General features: G+C 39.0%; 1 protein-coding gene across 3 annotated transcripts in view; it reads right to left on the bottom strand.

Annotated features, from left to right (window-relative positions):
- Window positions 1-15,477, bottom strand: part of LOC308476418 (uncharacterized protein) — a 244,192-nt gene that overhangs the window by 40,053 nt on the left and 188,662 nt on the right. Inside the window, exon 4 of one of the 3 annotated variants that reach the window (XM_081003995.1) lies at window positions 13,862-13,935. The exons of the other annotated variants lie outside the window; for them this stretch is intronic. Coding sequence (XP_080860121.1) covers window positions 13,910-13,935 — 26 coding nt within the window. The 3' untranslated portion in view covers window positions 13,862-13,909. The remainder of the gene's footprint in view (window positions 1-13,861; window positions 13,936-15,477) is intronic. 3 annotated transcript variants of the gene reach the window in all.

The raw sequence follows: 15,477 nt of genomic DNA, 5'->3' as shown, positions 1-15,477 counted from the left end.
AGGGTGAAGAATCTTGGTTCCTCATCCAATTTCAAGACTATGCCCACTACCTAATACTTTCAAAACTTCAATAAAACTAAGATAAACATAATACTCACAGCTGTTTTTCTAAGAAGTTAAAACTTAGCAATATTATTCAGTCTAAAAATAATTATATTCTCTCTTCCCCACTGATTCTGGCATCTTAATGTTAGGAAAAAACAGCCCCTCAATTTGCAATAAATTATTTTATTTGAGGTTGACAATGATGAAACGGAAGGGCTCACGCTACAAATTCTGTGCCTCCATTTGTCTTTGTTGATAAAGAGAGCACTGTCAGACGCTAGGGAGGTCAGGCTCACAGCAAATTTAATGTGACTGTTTATCTGTGCATTGAATAAGTTTGCACAGAAATGATAAATGAAGACATCACTATGACTTCTCTTAGCATAGTAACTTAAGAAGAAAGAAGGTTACATCCTAGCATTTCTTGATTACAGCCCCACCCACTCTGAGCCCGGTTTTGGCAGGGGAGGGCAGGGTATAAATTATTATTATTATTATTATTAAAACTTTCAAATATAGTATTTCCTGTTCAACACATTGTCAATAACCTCTCTTCAAAATCCTACAGTGCTGAATTCTGCAAACAATACAGAAGTATTATGTGATTCCATTTTGTCAAAATCTTGATGAGCTTGAGGATAATTATGGTTGAAACAAATTTGCCTGTGCAGATTCAGTGCTACTGGTGCTGACACCACCTCTGCCACTCCCAAATCTATATTCTCTCCCTCCAGCGATTTGCTGCCAGAACCACGTATGTGCTTCATGATTTATGTGCCTACAATTCAAGACTGGGTAGGAGTGTGACTGTATCATTACATGCTGCTTTGCTGTTTAGTGAGCACCGAGGCACACACACAATCACTATTGTAGCCCAATTACAGACAACAGTGCGTGTGCAGTCCAGTAACAAAAACTTGCCTAGTGCATCTGAGAAATGGGCACACAGCAGGTGTGCAGCGACAATAAGTATAGTAATAATCAAGGCTTTTTTCCAGGTGGAACTCACCGGAACTCAGCTCCAGCACCTCTCGGGTGGGCGCCATTGCCATTCTAAGAGAACAAGGGAGTTGCAGCACCTCTTTTTCTAGAAAAATAGCACTGGTAATACAGTGGTACCTCGGGTTACATACGCTTCAGATTACAGACTCCCCTAACCCAGAAATAGTACCTCGGGTTAAGAACTTTGCTTCAGGATGAGAACATCAATCATGCGGTGGTGGCGCAGCAGCAGTGGGAGGCCCCATTAGCTAAAGTGGTGCTTCAGGTTAAGAACAGTTTCAGGTTAAGAACGAACCTCCGGAACGAATTAAGTACTTAACCCGAGGTACCACTGTAATAGACTGATGAGGCTGATGACAATAGATTGATGAGAAGTGAAACAAAAAATACTCAGCACATACACCAAGCTATAATAATTTACAATGCTAAGTAAAAAATAAATTTAAAACCCTCTCTCAAATCAATTTTAAAAGTCTCTCATGCACATCTCTCAGACCTGAAATGATTTCTAAAGGGAAGGGGCTAACACCGCACTCTAAATTAAGACAAAATGAAAGAGCGGCAAGAAAACAAAATCAAACAGGATGAAAAGAAGGATTACTAGATAATGAATGACTGGAAATAAAACACTAAATGGAAAAGAATGACAATAAAAGAGAATGACAGAAAATATGATTGGACAGGAAGTTCATCAGAATTGGTGCTCACCAGAACTCTTTCTATAACATGCTGTTCTGGAGAAGCAGCTTGCAAAAGACCAAGGAATATTATTATTTCCATGAATATCCCATCCCCAAAGCACTGGGATTCAACAGCCCTTGTGAAATCATTCACTCTTATTACAAGCTACACCTGTCAATCACAATGCATCCCACCACTCCCATGAGGTGCTTTGGGAGGTTTCTGCTTTGACTCAGGTTGCTTTTTTACTACACAGTGGATGGCTCTGTGGTCTAAACCACTGAGCCTCTTGTTCCTGCCACTCAGAAAGGTTGGCAGTTTAAAACTTCGCAACAGGATGAGCTCCCGTTGCTCTGTCCCAGCTCCTGCCAACCTAGCAGTTCAAAAGCATGCCAGTGCAAGTAGATAAATAGGTACCGCTGCGGTGGGAAGGTAAATGGCATTTCCGTGTGCTCTGGTTTCCGTCACGGTATTCTGTTGTGCCAGAAGTGGTATAGTCATGTGGACCACATGACCCAGAAAGCTGTCTGTGGACAAAAGCTGGCTCCCTTGGCCTGAAAGTGAGTTGAGCGCCGCAAGCCCATAGTCACCTTTGACTGGACTTAACCATCCAGGGGTCCTTTACCTTTTACCTTTTTACACCTCAGCAACTAGGAATCTGTATGAAACAGCCTACTTCTTCTTTGAAGGATTTGTCTGAACATACATAATATTTTGAATACCTGCTTTTAAATATTTTTATTGAAAATTGCAATGTTTTTTAAACCACTTCTTTCACAATCAAGTGGTATATAAATCTTGTCAAATTAAATTAAATTAAATACAATACTGATTTGCCTCTGCGTCTTTATTTGAGGGTTGTTTGGAGACACTTTTTAAAAACACATTTTGGGAATGCTAAGTCACACCTTTTATTTAACAACCTCTGAGTACCTCCTTTTTTGGGAATAGCCAGTGAAGTTTCATTACTGTGAACCTCCTACTTCACACAGTTGAGGCACCTCTATTTTATTACTAATAGCTCAGATGCTATTACAAGAATGGTTTTGAGAGGTTTCTCATCACTGCTTAAATGGTAGCAATCTCTCACACTCTATTGGCGATAAATCAAAATTATTTCACAGATCAACCCTATTCCACTTTTGATTCTGAAAATGTGCCTCAGATAATACTTTTTGAACATCCTGAAGAGAATAATCATTTCTGAAATCTATAATATCCTTCTGAAGTGTGTTGAGTGCTTTTCTCCAATGTTCAGTGTTATTCTTTCTAAACAATCAATTTGCTCTATATTGTGGGTGGGGCATATGGGACTGTACAAATTGATATTTACATAAGATAATGACTATGGCAGCTCTGCTGCCACATTTTGATGTTCATTTTTTAAAATGTGTGGGCCTTTAATCAATTAATTTGTTTGTTTCTTTCACAACATTTATATAGCACTTGCTTGCAGTAACACCTCAAAGCAGTTTACAAAAAGAATAAAACAATAAAATTATAAGTTAAAAACAAGCATTTAAAACATTCAAAAAAGAATTAAAATCAACAATAAGCTAAAGCCAGATTAAAAGACATGACAACTTCTATATATCTGAATAGGTTTGCCAATACAAACATGTTTTAGCAGCCACCAAAAACAGAACGGAACTGGTGTTAGTAAAATATTTATTTCTTACAAGTATGGAACAAGTATTATGTGGCATCTCTAATAGGACCAGTTCGTACGCAAGTGGACATATATGAGGTAAAATTATCTCAGAAGTTCCACTTTGTCCTTAATCAAGATGCTTAAAGGGTGTTGTTTTTAATGTTGCTCTTTAAATATGGTTCAAGAGAGGCCAGAGGAAAACCCAAAGTTCATTAACCCCATTAACATTAGGCCGTAAACCACATGTAGCCAACATGGTGCTGTGCAGAGATTGTTGGACCACAACTCCCATTAACCCCAGTCAGTTTGCCCAACCACCAGAGATCATGGGAGGTGTGGTCCAACACCTGAAGGGCATCAACATTGCCTGCCCTGCCTTAACCCTTTCACCCAGCAATCTCTTCCAGATCAATCGAAAGAGAAGCTGAAGGAGGGAGAGGAAAACGAAGATTTTGAGCCACTCTCTGAAGAACTGACCATATTAATGCACTTAATGCAAGCACCAAGGTAGTCCTTCTAACACCCATGAGAAGAAAATCCAGCCCAGTAGCCAACCAGGACTAGCAACCCCAACCAATATACCTTGGTTCCCATGAATACTGACTAGTCAGAGATGGTGTTTGTGCCTCACTCACAGGGGTAGGCTGTGATTCCTGCTTCCCCACGGATAATGCAGAATAGCAAAGAGGGTGATAATTCACTTACTAACATTAGCCTGTAACTGACCTTAATGTGGCCATCCTTGAACAAAGGAATTTTAAACCAGTGAATAACAGTACACCAATAGGTTCGATGTCGTAACTTTTGGATTGTATTAGCAAATTTTAATTTATTTTTAAATCATATTTCATGTGCTAAGTGTGCTTTGCAGTCCACAAAAGCTTATGCCATAATAAATGTGTTCGTCATTCAGGTGCCATGAGACTATTGTTGTTTTCTCAATAAGAACTTTTTTTGGGGGGGGGGACTGGTCTCATCTCGGTCTACTTATGAGGCACTCTACGAGGGTGCTCTAGTATCCAGGCATTGATCAAAGGTTATTCCTGCTGCAATCGCTTTGCTGTGTATTTGCTGTGTATTTTGGCAAACTTGCTACTTTCTGGACCAGTTCTACCTGACAAACAACTAGCTGCCTTTCTTCTGGCAGAATAGAGTGAGTGTCAGAGTAGAAAATAGGTCCCTTAACAAATTTGAACTAATTCTTCTCAGGCATTCATGTTCTAGAAGAGCTTATTCTCAGGGAGAGTAGTTTGCAGAGGCACACATCTTGCGCAAGTGGGGTTTGAATGCTTAAATGCTAGTAAGCACTTGTTGAGTCTGATAATCTACCAGCTGGCAGGTTTGAGTCTGTCTGAAGTCTTGATTAAGCAACACATAATTGCCCACTCACACACTCTTTTTTGCTTCTTTGTATTCATTTTGTGCCTTAACATCAGTCCAGTTGCTGGACCAAGTCTCATTGATAGTCATGTCAATTACTACTGGAGTGAACGTGACTCCATGATATTTTTAGGGCAGGCATGGATTCTCTACTGTGCTTCAGCTTAGCTTGTGTCAATTGTTACAAACAGTTAAAATGATGAACTATTCATTGCTATTCCAGACTTCTCCTTTAAGGTACACACAGGATATAAGATCTGTGATTCAGGAAGCGAGACACATGTTAATTCCTGTACAATGGAAAAATCAATATTAAAATCAGAACTTCACTGCTGCAGAGACTGTGCTGTGGTGATAGCAAAATATTGACTTACCACTCTCAGCCTGGAGCACAAAAAGGCAAGCATTTGAACTTTAATTAATATGCGCATAATGCGACTGCAGATCAACCTGACTGGCTTCGAAAGATGTTCTAAAAGCTTTGCCAAACAGCAACCTTGATTTGAACTTTAGGGGAATATTAAATTAAGTTGCAAGCTCCTTGTGGCCTGAACCTTGCCTTATCTTCTGTCTATGGAGCATCATGCCGTTTTACGGCAATGTATAAATAACAATCATACTGTAAGCAGAGATGAGCCAGGAGTGCCGGGAACAATATCAAGGGCTTTTAGAGGTGAGAAGTCTAAAAGAGCAGAGTGCTGAATTAGGCTGCTCTCTTGTGTGCATTTTCCTGAGAGTAAGTTTCACCAAACATAGCAGAGCTTGCTTCTGAGTAAACAATTGGTAACGTAGTTAGATCAGGAGTTTCCAGACTGTGGTCCATGGATGACTAGTGGCTCATGAAGGTCAAGTCACGTAGTCTGCATTAAACAGGTTTAATTAATATTGGGTTAAATGTATTTTAATTGCTTCTTTTATTTCTTGTATTTTAATGTATTGCCATTTGAATTCTATGGAATGAAAACTGCAATACAATACAAGAAGTATAAATATTTCTTATACATGATACAATATTAAGAAGCAATAAAATACAATTTAAAATTTAAAATCATACAGCATCAAAGGGGGCAATCCTCTTGCAAGATCTGGCAGGATGGACAGCTTAGGATACAGCAGATCTCTGGCTCAGTTGGCATTAAGTCTCCAGTCACAGATATGCCAGTGTAACTTTCTCAGCTGGGGCTCAATTGGTTGAGCCAGGGCTACCGGTAATTTAGAACACTGTTTTAAAGGCTTATTTTCCCTCTGCCAGATTTGGGCAGAGCAGCAGCAAAGTCTTGCTTCTGAGTAGGATTTGGGACTAGTCTAACCTATGCTGGCATAATTTATACTGGTGTGTTTTACACCAGCTTGTTGTGCATAGGACTGCTTCCTGGCACAGTACATTACAGTTGCTACAGCAAGCAGGAAAATCATTAAGAGGTCTACCATGACCCTCACCAAATTACATAACTGTAGACTCCTTCCTAAGTAGTCCTACTGGGGTGGGTTAGAGCTTTTTAGGTAGTTATACTCATTAGGTAAAGGTAAAGGGACCACTGACCATTAGGTCCAGTCGCGGACGACTCTGGGGTTGCGGCGCTCATCTCACTTTATTGGCCAAGGGAGCCAGCGTACAGCTTCCGGGTCATGTGGCCAGCATGACTAAGCCACTTCTGGCGAACCAGAGCAGCGCACGGAAACGCCATTTACCTTCCCGCCAGAACGGTACCTATTTATCTACTTGCACTTTGTGCTTTTGTCCCTGCTCCTGCCAACCTAGTTACACTCATTACTTCACTTCAAAATATGGTTACCCAGATCTGTTGTGTTTGGGGCATTTCCTGATCTTCTGCCCCAATACACATTCTTTTGTAAGAACAACATACTTACGGGGGGGGGGGGACCTTCTTCTAATAAGATTAAATGTTTATAGTTGTCCTAATCTTTACACTTGAGAATGAAAGTAGTTTTCAATGTGTCCCTTTTCACTTTTATTTGTATTTTTTGTTCTTTCTTAAACCTTTCTTCTACTATCATATTAGGTAGCAGAATTTTTGTAGTCTGATAGCTTGAGTATTATTATTTTAATAAACGATTAACTCAGAAAATATCCTATTGCTAAAGGGTAGCTTCTCCACACACTGCCCCCCTTGCTAGTAACATTTAAAGGCTACCAAGAAATAGAGAGAGAGAGAGAGAGAGAGAGAGAGAGAGAGAGAGACTAAAATATATTGAAATGTAACATTTAAAATAAAATAAAAAGGTGGCCAGAAATAATTGATGAACTCAGTAATTGTTAATAGTGAGGGGGAGGGAATGTTTTCCAATTCAACAGCTCTGAACTGTGCCTGAGACACTGTACTTCTGGAAAACATTAATGCAGACATTGCATTAAGATGTCTGCTGTCACCAGACCAGATGATTGATAAAAATGATTCTGGGTGCAGACAGCCATTGTACAGTGCAGAAAAAGGGGAAAAAGTGGGGAGGGCAGGACCTCTTTTAGACTGACCTTTAACTGATAAATTGATGATGTCCTCATTAACAGCAACCCTGCTGCTTGCCCTCAATAAAAGATAATGTCCTGCTGTTAACACTATTCCCATTTCTGTGATTTAATACTACTATTACAGTACAGATACTATTTAAATGGATTATGGTTTAAATTAAGATAAAATATTATTGTGGCCAGCAGTGTTTGTCTCCAAAGCCAACTGTATCCTTCCAATACAAGCATTCAGCAATGGGGAAGACGCAGTGACAGCCATCAGATGATGGAAATCGTGGAACTCTAACTATGTACAGTCTGCACAATAATGAAGCTATTTCACCCTTGATATATAGCAAGAGATGAAAGTTTTCTGATTCTTAAGGTTTGGGCTGCTTACTGTAGTTTAAAGGGACTAGTATTATTTTGCTCACGGTGGTGGAAAAATCTCATCATTTAAATGATGAATCTCGGATCTTTAATTCTTTTGTTACAGGTTGTTACACTTATAAAGGCTATTCAAATACGGAACAAGAGCAGATTAGTCAGAGTTGCTTATATAACTTCCTTTTCTAGCTTCCAATGAGTGCTTAGAACAAAAAGGGGGGTTGGCAAATTATCTACCCCACCCTTCAAATTCAAGGAAATGCAATTTCAAACTTTTTCACATGTGTTCCTTTCTGTATACCAATATACAGATTTGTGTGTTGCATTTATTACTATTCAAATTTAACCATTTCTTCAACAATCTAACTCAAGGCTACACACAAAAGTCTCCCAAGGCAATCTCCCATCCAGGTGCAGACTTTTTTTTAACCTTCAGATCATGTCCTGGTCTGTAAAAACTAAGAGCTCTGAATTTTGCCCCAGTCTAGCAAAATTTATTGGTAATAAATCAAATGGATTGCATTTCCAGTGTCCCATGTAGGTATTGAAAGTAATCTGATGGATAAGAGTTATTTTATTTCTGATATTTGTATCTGGTTCTGTTGCTTATATGAATTGGGACATAATGTTTTATGATTTTAATCCGCCCTGGGATTGTTAATCGATGAAAGGTAGGCTAGAAATTTAATTAACCATGATATTTCCAGATCAAAACTAATAGGATTCATTCATCCACAATAACAGTGTGATTTCCCTACATGAAAACATTGCTAGTATAGTGAGAGAGACATTCCAAAGTTATTTATTTAAAAAAATATATCCTGCTTTTTGAATAACTACCTCCAAAAAGCAGCTTACCATCTCCAATAAAAACAAAGTCTGCCTGAAAATAAAATGTAAGCATGCAGTGCAACTAAACAATAAATGAAAAAAGATGTAATTTGGGAAGGCTTGGAGGGAAAGTGTTCAACAAACACAGAAAACCAAGCAATGTTGGAGCTTGCTTCCCTTCTAAGGTAAGAGAATTTCTGAGAACTGGAGATGATCTACAAGCAGCAAATGTAGTGAGTGGAAGAAAGTGTACTATATATCCTCTATCTGGGTCTGTAGGATGGTGGCGTCTCCAAACTGTGGGGAAAATTATATATACCTTGCCTTCTTTTCATCTCTAGCTCTTTTTATCTCTCAACTAGGGTTGCTCACATGGGACATGGATGGTGCTGTGAGTTAAACCACAGAGCCTAGGACTTGCCGATCAGAAGGTCTGTGGTTCAAATCCCCATGACGGGGTGAGCTCCCGTTGCTCGGTCCCTGCTCCTGCCAACCTAGCAGTTTGAAAGCACGTCAAAGTGCAAGTAGATAAATAGGTACTGTTCCGGCGAGAAGGTAAACGGCATTTCTGTGCGCTGCTCTGGTTTCACCAGAAGTGGCTTAGTCATGCTGGCCACATGACCCGGAAGCTGTACGCCAGCTCCCTCGGCCAATAAAGCGAGATGAGCGCCACAACCCCAGAGTCGGCCACGACTGGACCTAATGGTCAGGGGTCCCTTTACCTTTACCTAGGGTTGCTCACACATTCCACTCCCACATCTTTGTTCCCAATGAAGCTGTACCAGCAGAGGAAGGGCAGAGAAGTCATTTGAATTTTTGAATTTGGGGTAGTGGATGCACTTAGTACCTAAAACTCAAGAGGTGGCTCAACGACTTTTTATCGCTTCCTTCTTCTTTTCAAAGATACTGAAAGAGGAACACTGATTTAAGCCGCTCCATCATTTCCAAAGGCGACTAGAACATGCCTGGAAATCATGCTGCACGATAACATGCTGTTGTTTCCAGGATATTGAACAGAAAAAGATGATTGTCTCCATGATGCAACCCAACCTTAAGGGACACCAGGTGGCATGCAGCTCTTTCTCTTTGAACCCATTTCTGCTCATGATGTTTATAACTCCTTGGCTTGAAATACAAACCATGGCAGTTCATAATGCTTGCTTTCAATAGTGAATAATACGTTGTGCTTCTGAAGTTTTAATCTGAGCAGCAGGTGCCCTTGCTCCAGTTCTTCCTGTCCTTTCCTGCCCTTACTTGGTGGTGGTCACTGCTGGTATGACCGCACCCCTAGCCATAGCAGCAGGGAGGAAATTTGGAGTAAGAGATAAAGACCCTGTCTTCTCTTTCTGCCATGGTGGCTGCTGTAGTCATTGTGGACTAGGCATGCAGGGAAAACCAGCCTGCTTGTTTCCTCTCATTTTGTTTTGAAATTATTAATTAATTCTTCTCCATGAAGCAAAAGTGGCTGGAAGCAAATACTGTGCCCAAAGTGTAAAAATCATATTAGATGAAATATAATTACTCATTTCATTTTTTTTTAGTATCTTTGACTTAATGGAATTAATGGCAAGAGCTCAAATCATCATTTACACACTGACGACTTCCTTCTGATCATATTTAACAGTAGGAGGCTATTTTATGATGTTACTAACTTACCAGGAGGGAGAAAACATGTTTTCTTTATATTAATATTATAATCACCTAATCCATCATATATATTATTTAAACTTCATTTGGTAAGTGAAACCCCTCACAGAATAGATTTAAAATCCATACTTGCTTCGTAATTAAGACTGCAGTCATTTTATTGTTTAAATTATCTGATCCAGTTTCCCATATTCAATCAATATAATTTTAGATCCTCAGCTCTGCAGTGACAATCCAGAAAAAGGTAAACACACATCAGTTCCATCAGTTTCACATTTCTTAACTTTCTCTAGATTCTGGCTTGAATATTTTTCAATCCTTGTTCTGTTGCAATGGTTTCACTTGCACGATTCCTTTTATTTCCATTCATTTGTCAGTCTGGTTTCATATAGTAATTTCCTGGGGTATCCTTGGCAGAAAGTGCTCAAGGCAGCTAGATGACTGGTCTACAGGACAGAAATAATCGTGGTGTGAAATCTGAAAAATTGGGCTAGTTGCTTCCTGGATTTCTAAATGAACTCCAAATGAAAGTTCCCCCAGGAAAATCACCTGTTGCTTTAAATGTTGGTTAAATCCATTTGGACCCATAACAAGCTTAGCCTCAAATATTAAGCCAAATCAAGATGAGTGTCCTGATATTCTACCTGTCCAGAATGATTATCATGAATTATTCATGCAACAAGGAAAGTGTATGGACCACAATCTGACATTATGACGAATTGTATGCAGGGAATACCAAAGAGATGCTCAGATCATTTTCATTGTCCATGAGGTATTATTTTGGTAGGAAATGTTGATGTGGAGGTCAAAAGGTTCATATTTTAATAAAACTGCCTTTAATAACATTAAAAAGCCACACACAATTCACATATGCTCATGGAAAACTCCACACCTTATCTAAGAAAAATCTCCTAAGGGAAACTCGGTTATTTCACATTGCTATAATGATAGCTTGCCAGGCTCAAATTAATGACTTCCTTGGGGAAAAAGGTAATAACATTTTCTCTGATTAACCAACTGGCTGGAGGACTCTGCTATAGTTCTGCTCAGATTCATTGGCAAAACCATTTTTTCTTGAATTGGAGATTTTTTGAGTCAGAGAGCCAAGGGGGAAAGATGGCAATAGCTGGTGTTCTGCAGGCTTCTGTAATTAACTATGATCACAAAATGGATTTGCTCTCATAAGATTTAGCAAAGATATAAAAGTCAGTGATATGCAATAAAACCTCAAGCTTCACGATACAGTCTTGACTCTACTAAAATCGGGAAGAGTTTAGTATGTAATGCATTGACTGTAATGCATACAGGAAAGTTCAGACCTAAACTTTGTTTTTTCCTGAGAATTTACACTGTATACCTTTTCATGAAAAGCTGTCCCCTTTATTAGTCTAGTAAAATAATGATAATCCTACATTCTAAGAAATAAATTAATGGGTGTAGAGCGGAGATACATCTCAAGAGCAGTGGGCAAGCTATTTATTCATAGTTGTCTATATCACCTTTACCTTTACCAAAACCCCATCAAAAGGAACTGAACAAAAATCACCTTGAATATTTTGCAGAAAGGCAGCATAGTATTTTCATCTGTGAACAGAATTTTTAACACCAGAATTAAAGGACTGAGCTGAATGTAAAACAGTTCAACCACAGGGCAGAAATCCGGACTGTCAGTTTCCCACACAAGATGAGGGAAAGGTGTGATTTGCCAAGGGAAGTATTGGCAGGTACTGTCCCTACCCAGTCTTCTAATATTCCCCTGCAGCTATGCTCCTAGCCACCTCTTCCTCTGAATTCCATACACTGCCCTGTAATTCTTCAGCTGTCGCTCATCTTGTGCTGTCACTCATTACTTAGAAAAGAGAGAACTGGTGTGTGTGGGTGTGTGGGTGTGTTGGTGGTGGTTGCACCCAAACATCAATTGTGCTGTGGGCTCAGGTTGCAATCTGGTTTAGAGTGGGGGAATTCACTTATGAGTCTGCAATCCATTCTGAACTTTGAAAGCATCACTAAACTACACAACATTATCCTGTCTCCTGACTCCATGGTTAGGCTTCAAACTAGTTTAGAGTTCTGCATTGTCAAATAGGAAGCAGCGTGAGCAGGCCAAACCAAATTCCAGCTTCCTCCTTCCAGTAAGCTTACACCATGTTGTTTACACATTAATTCTGCATGCTAGGTTAGGCTTGTTAAGGTCAAATGGACACTCCAAGGCCAATGTATGAGTTTAATGGGTTCTCCCAATTATGTGTCCTGTGCAAGTAGTATTACTTTTATTTCCCATTTATCAGAGTATAGACTGCTCAATGCCAAATAAGGCTTCTTAGTGGTTAAAAGGAGAGGGAAATTTGTCTAGATAAGCAAGAAGCCCTTATGGTCTTGTAAGGTTAATGCAAGTGGCAACATGCATTTGTCAAAGATTTTGGAGAAAACTCTTTTTCCCCTATTGCACCCTCCCTCCCTCTCTCCCTCTCCCTCCCTCTCTCCCCCCCCCCCTCTCTCTCTCTCAGCTTCAGTTCATATCAAACCATCCCACAAATGGTGGGAAAAGAGCTGGTGAAAATGTTGGGCACATCTCTATTTGAATTTCTCGATAGTATTTCAGACTGTAAAATTCTATCTGTTCGAAATGGCAGTTGTAGAAAAAGCTTGTGATGATTATTTTCCTTGCTCTTTTAATGGAATTACCACACATAGCAAAATACATTATTTGTCATTACTCTTTTTCTAACATACTTTGCCTTCTATTGGCTTTCTTTATAAGCAGGTATTATGGCAATCCAGTAGGATTTGTAAAGTGCAAATACAACGGTAAATCATTTCAAGTATCAAACCATTTACATAACCTGAAAGCAGTATGGATGGAAATCATTCCAATTCTACCTGCTTAATTTAAAACACTTCATTCTCCTAAACTAATACAAAGGTGAGTTAAAAAATATGAAATTGCTGTCCTTCTAATGGAATCGCCATCGAAATAAGGCTATTTCAGCAAAGAATCATTAAGTTGGGAATCCATGCTGAGGGGGGAAAGTGAATTACATATTTCTTGATAAATCATTCCCTGAGCTGTTATTATACCAGAGTCTTTCTATCCAACAGACTCATCATTTATAGCTCTACTATCACTCCAAGATCATAATCTTACTCCAGTTCAATTCTATAAAGAGTTTTGATTGAGGAAAAATAAAGAAGCATCAATAAGAGCAGCCAGTTTTTGAAAAGGAAAAAAAAAGGCAGTGAAACCTAATAGCTTGTATACTCTCCCCAATAGTTTTTGTGTAAAATAATAATAATAAACCTTACTGCTATATTCCCTCCTATTTCTAGCACCAAGAGGACAACACTCTGCTAAAACCTCTAAAGGGCTGTGAGTAGAAGAAAAATTACCACTAGCAGAGCTACATGCATGGATGAACAAGTATTACTGCAAGATGAGGCAATGGAAGGAATAGCCTCTACATTTGACGAGGTAGATTTTGTTAGTGGGAACAAAAATTCTGTATAAGGCTTTATTTTCCTTTGCTTGCAGGAAGTAGGGGAGGGGCCTGCCATAGGAGTGGAGCATGGTATTGCAAGTAGAACGTATGTGGATCATAACCACCCATACACATAAGTGCAATTTTAGTATTAAAATGCCAATAAAAAGTTATTTTAAAATAAATTCAGCATGATACTAAATGGTACTCAGAATGTACACCATGAAATAAACGTAATTAAATAAAATGTACCTACATTAAAAAATCAACAAGATATTAAATGGTACTCACTATGTTTAATTAAATAATTTTCTTCTTCTTTACTATTTTGTTTCATGGCTATCCTCCAATATTTTTCTGTATATCTAAGTAAGAAAAATACAGCTTTGAATTTAGATTATATTTTTAACAAGACTGTTAGTTCTAGCAGCAGCTTCAGTGACAGCGTTATTAGCTATTGATCATTCATTACCTCAGCAAACAAACTAAAGCGGATTGATTTAAGGGTAGGAATGGTAAACAGCTTTATGAGATAAAGGAAAGGAGAGAAAAATAAAGAATCAGACTTTAAATACAGGTTTTCTTGGCTCAAGAAACAATCAATGAATGTATCTCAAAGCATTAAGCCTATGTTGCTTTGTCTGGATTTTGACCACTGGGCAGGCACTGAATCAAAGTTGCAATTAATCTATGCCACTAATGAATATTGTAACAAATAGCTATGATTACATATAGATTCAAACAAGTTTGCTGAAGTCTCAACACAGTCAGAGGTATGGTCAATAAGTAGTTAAGAAAACCAGGTGAAACTGAGCTATTGACTTAATGTACGTATTGTCAGCCTATAGAAAAAATTGCAGCTAGTGATGCTGCCAGGGTTCAGACTGGGATAATTAGCAATACTGAACTCAGAGAGTTCACTCCAAAAGTATTATGAGCTGAGTGCTATATACTGATGACATCCACCTCTATAGCCTTATGTGGGCATTCACTAACCTCCCCAGGATCAGGAACACTGCATGGAAATGCTTTAATAGCATTAAGTTGAATTCGCTTACAGTCCTCTTTCAAACCTTACAATATGGTAGAGGACATGGTCAGCATACATGGACCAATGGTCCCTTCATAGATAAAATTAACCAACACCTCATTTTTACTTTCCATCTGATTCAGTGTAAATGTTGAACTAATGTCTGGAATCTATACTGGGCTGGATGAGCACCAATCAAATTAAGGTCAATATAAACAAGATGAAGCTGCTGTTGGCCAGTGGTTTCCCTGCTTTAGATTATGCTGTTCAACCACTTTGGAATGAGATCACACTCCCATTGAAGTTTGCTGCACTCACTGATCCAGCTTCGTCACTTGACATCCAAATGGTCTCTAGAGCCAGTGGCATGGAAAGCGTTCCATCAGCTTATGCTGGTGCGCCATCTACAATTCTCTTTGTACAGAGGTAGCTTAGCCATGGTTGCCAGTGTTCTGGGAAACATAGCTGCTACTTGGAACTGGGAATTGGGAGCATATCTTCCCAATCCTTAAACAGCTAAAATAGCTTCCAATTCATTCCCAGGCACAGTTCAAAGTGCTAGTGCTGAGCTTAAATACTTTTGTCCCAGATGACTCCTGTACTGCAAGTGGAACACGTAGAAGGTCCTCTTAGTGGTGGTGCTCCTTTTCTGGAATGATCTTCTTTGGGAAGGATACCTACCTTATTATCTTTCCAGCATCAGGCAAATCTCTCACCAAACCTTCACACGCCAGGCATAAAGAGCCTTTGAAAGAATTTTAATCTCAAAACGGATTGGTTTTATTGTGCTTGAATCTGCTTCTTTTAATGTCATTATTTTATTATACTTAATCCCATTGCAACTGGGATGTTTTGACAATTGTAGTTTCCTTCTACA

The sequence above is a fragment of the Podarcis pityusensis genome (genome assembly GCF_964106645.2).
Source record: "Podarcis pityusensis genome assembly, chromosome: 4".
Lineage (NCBI taxonomy): Eukaryota > Metazoa > Chordata > Lepidosauria > Squamata > Lacertidae > Podarcis > Podarcis pityusensis.
The sequence above is the reverse complement of the archived record's forward strand: the minus strand, read 5'-3'. Positions and strand labels throughout refer to the sequence as shown.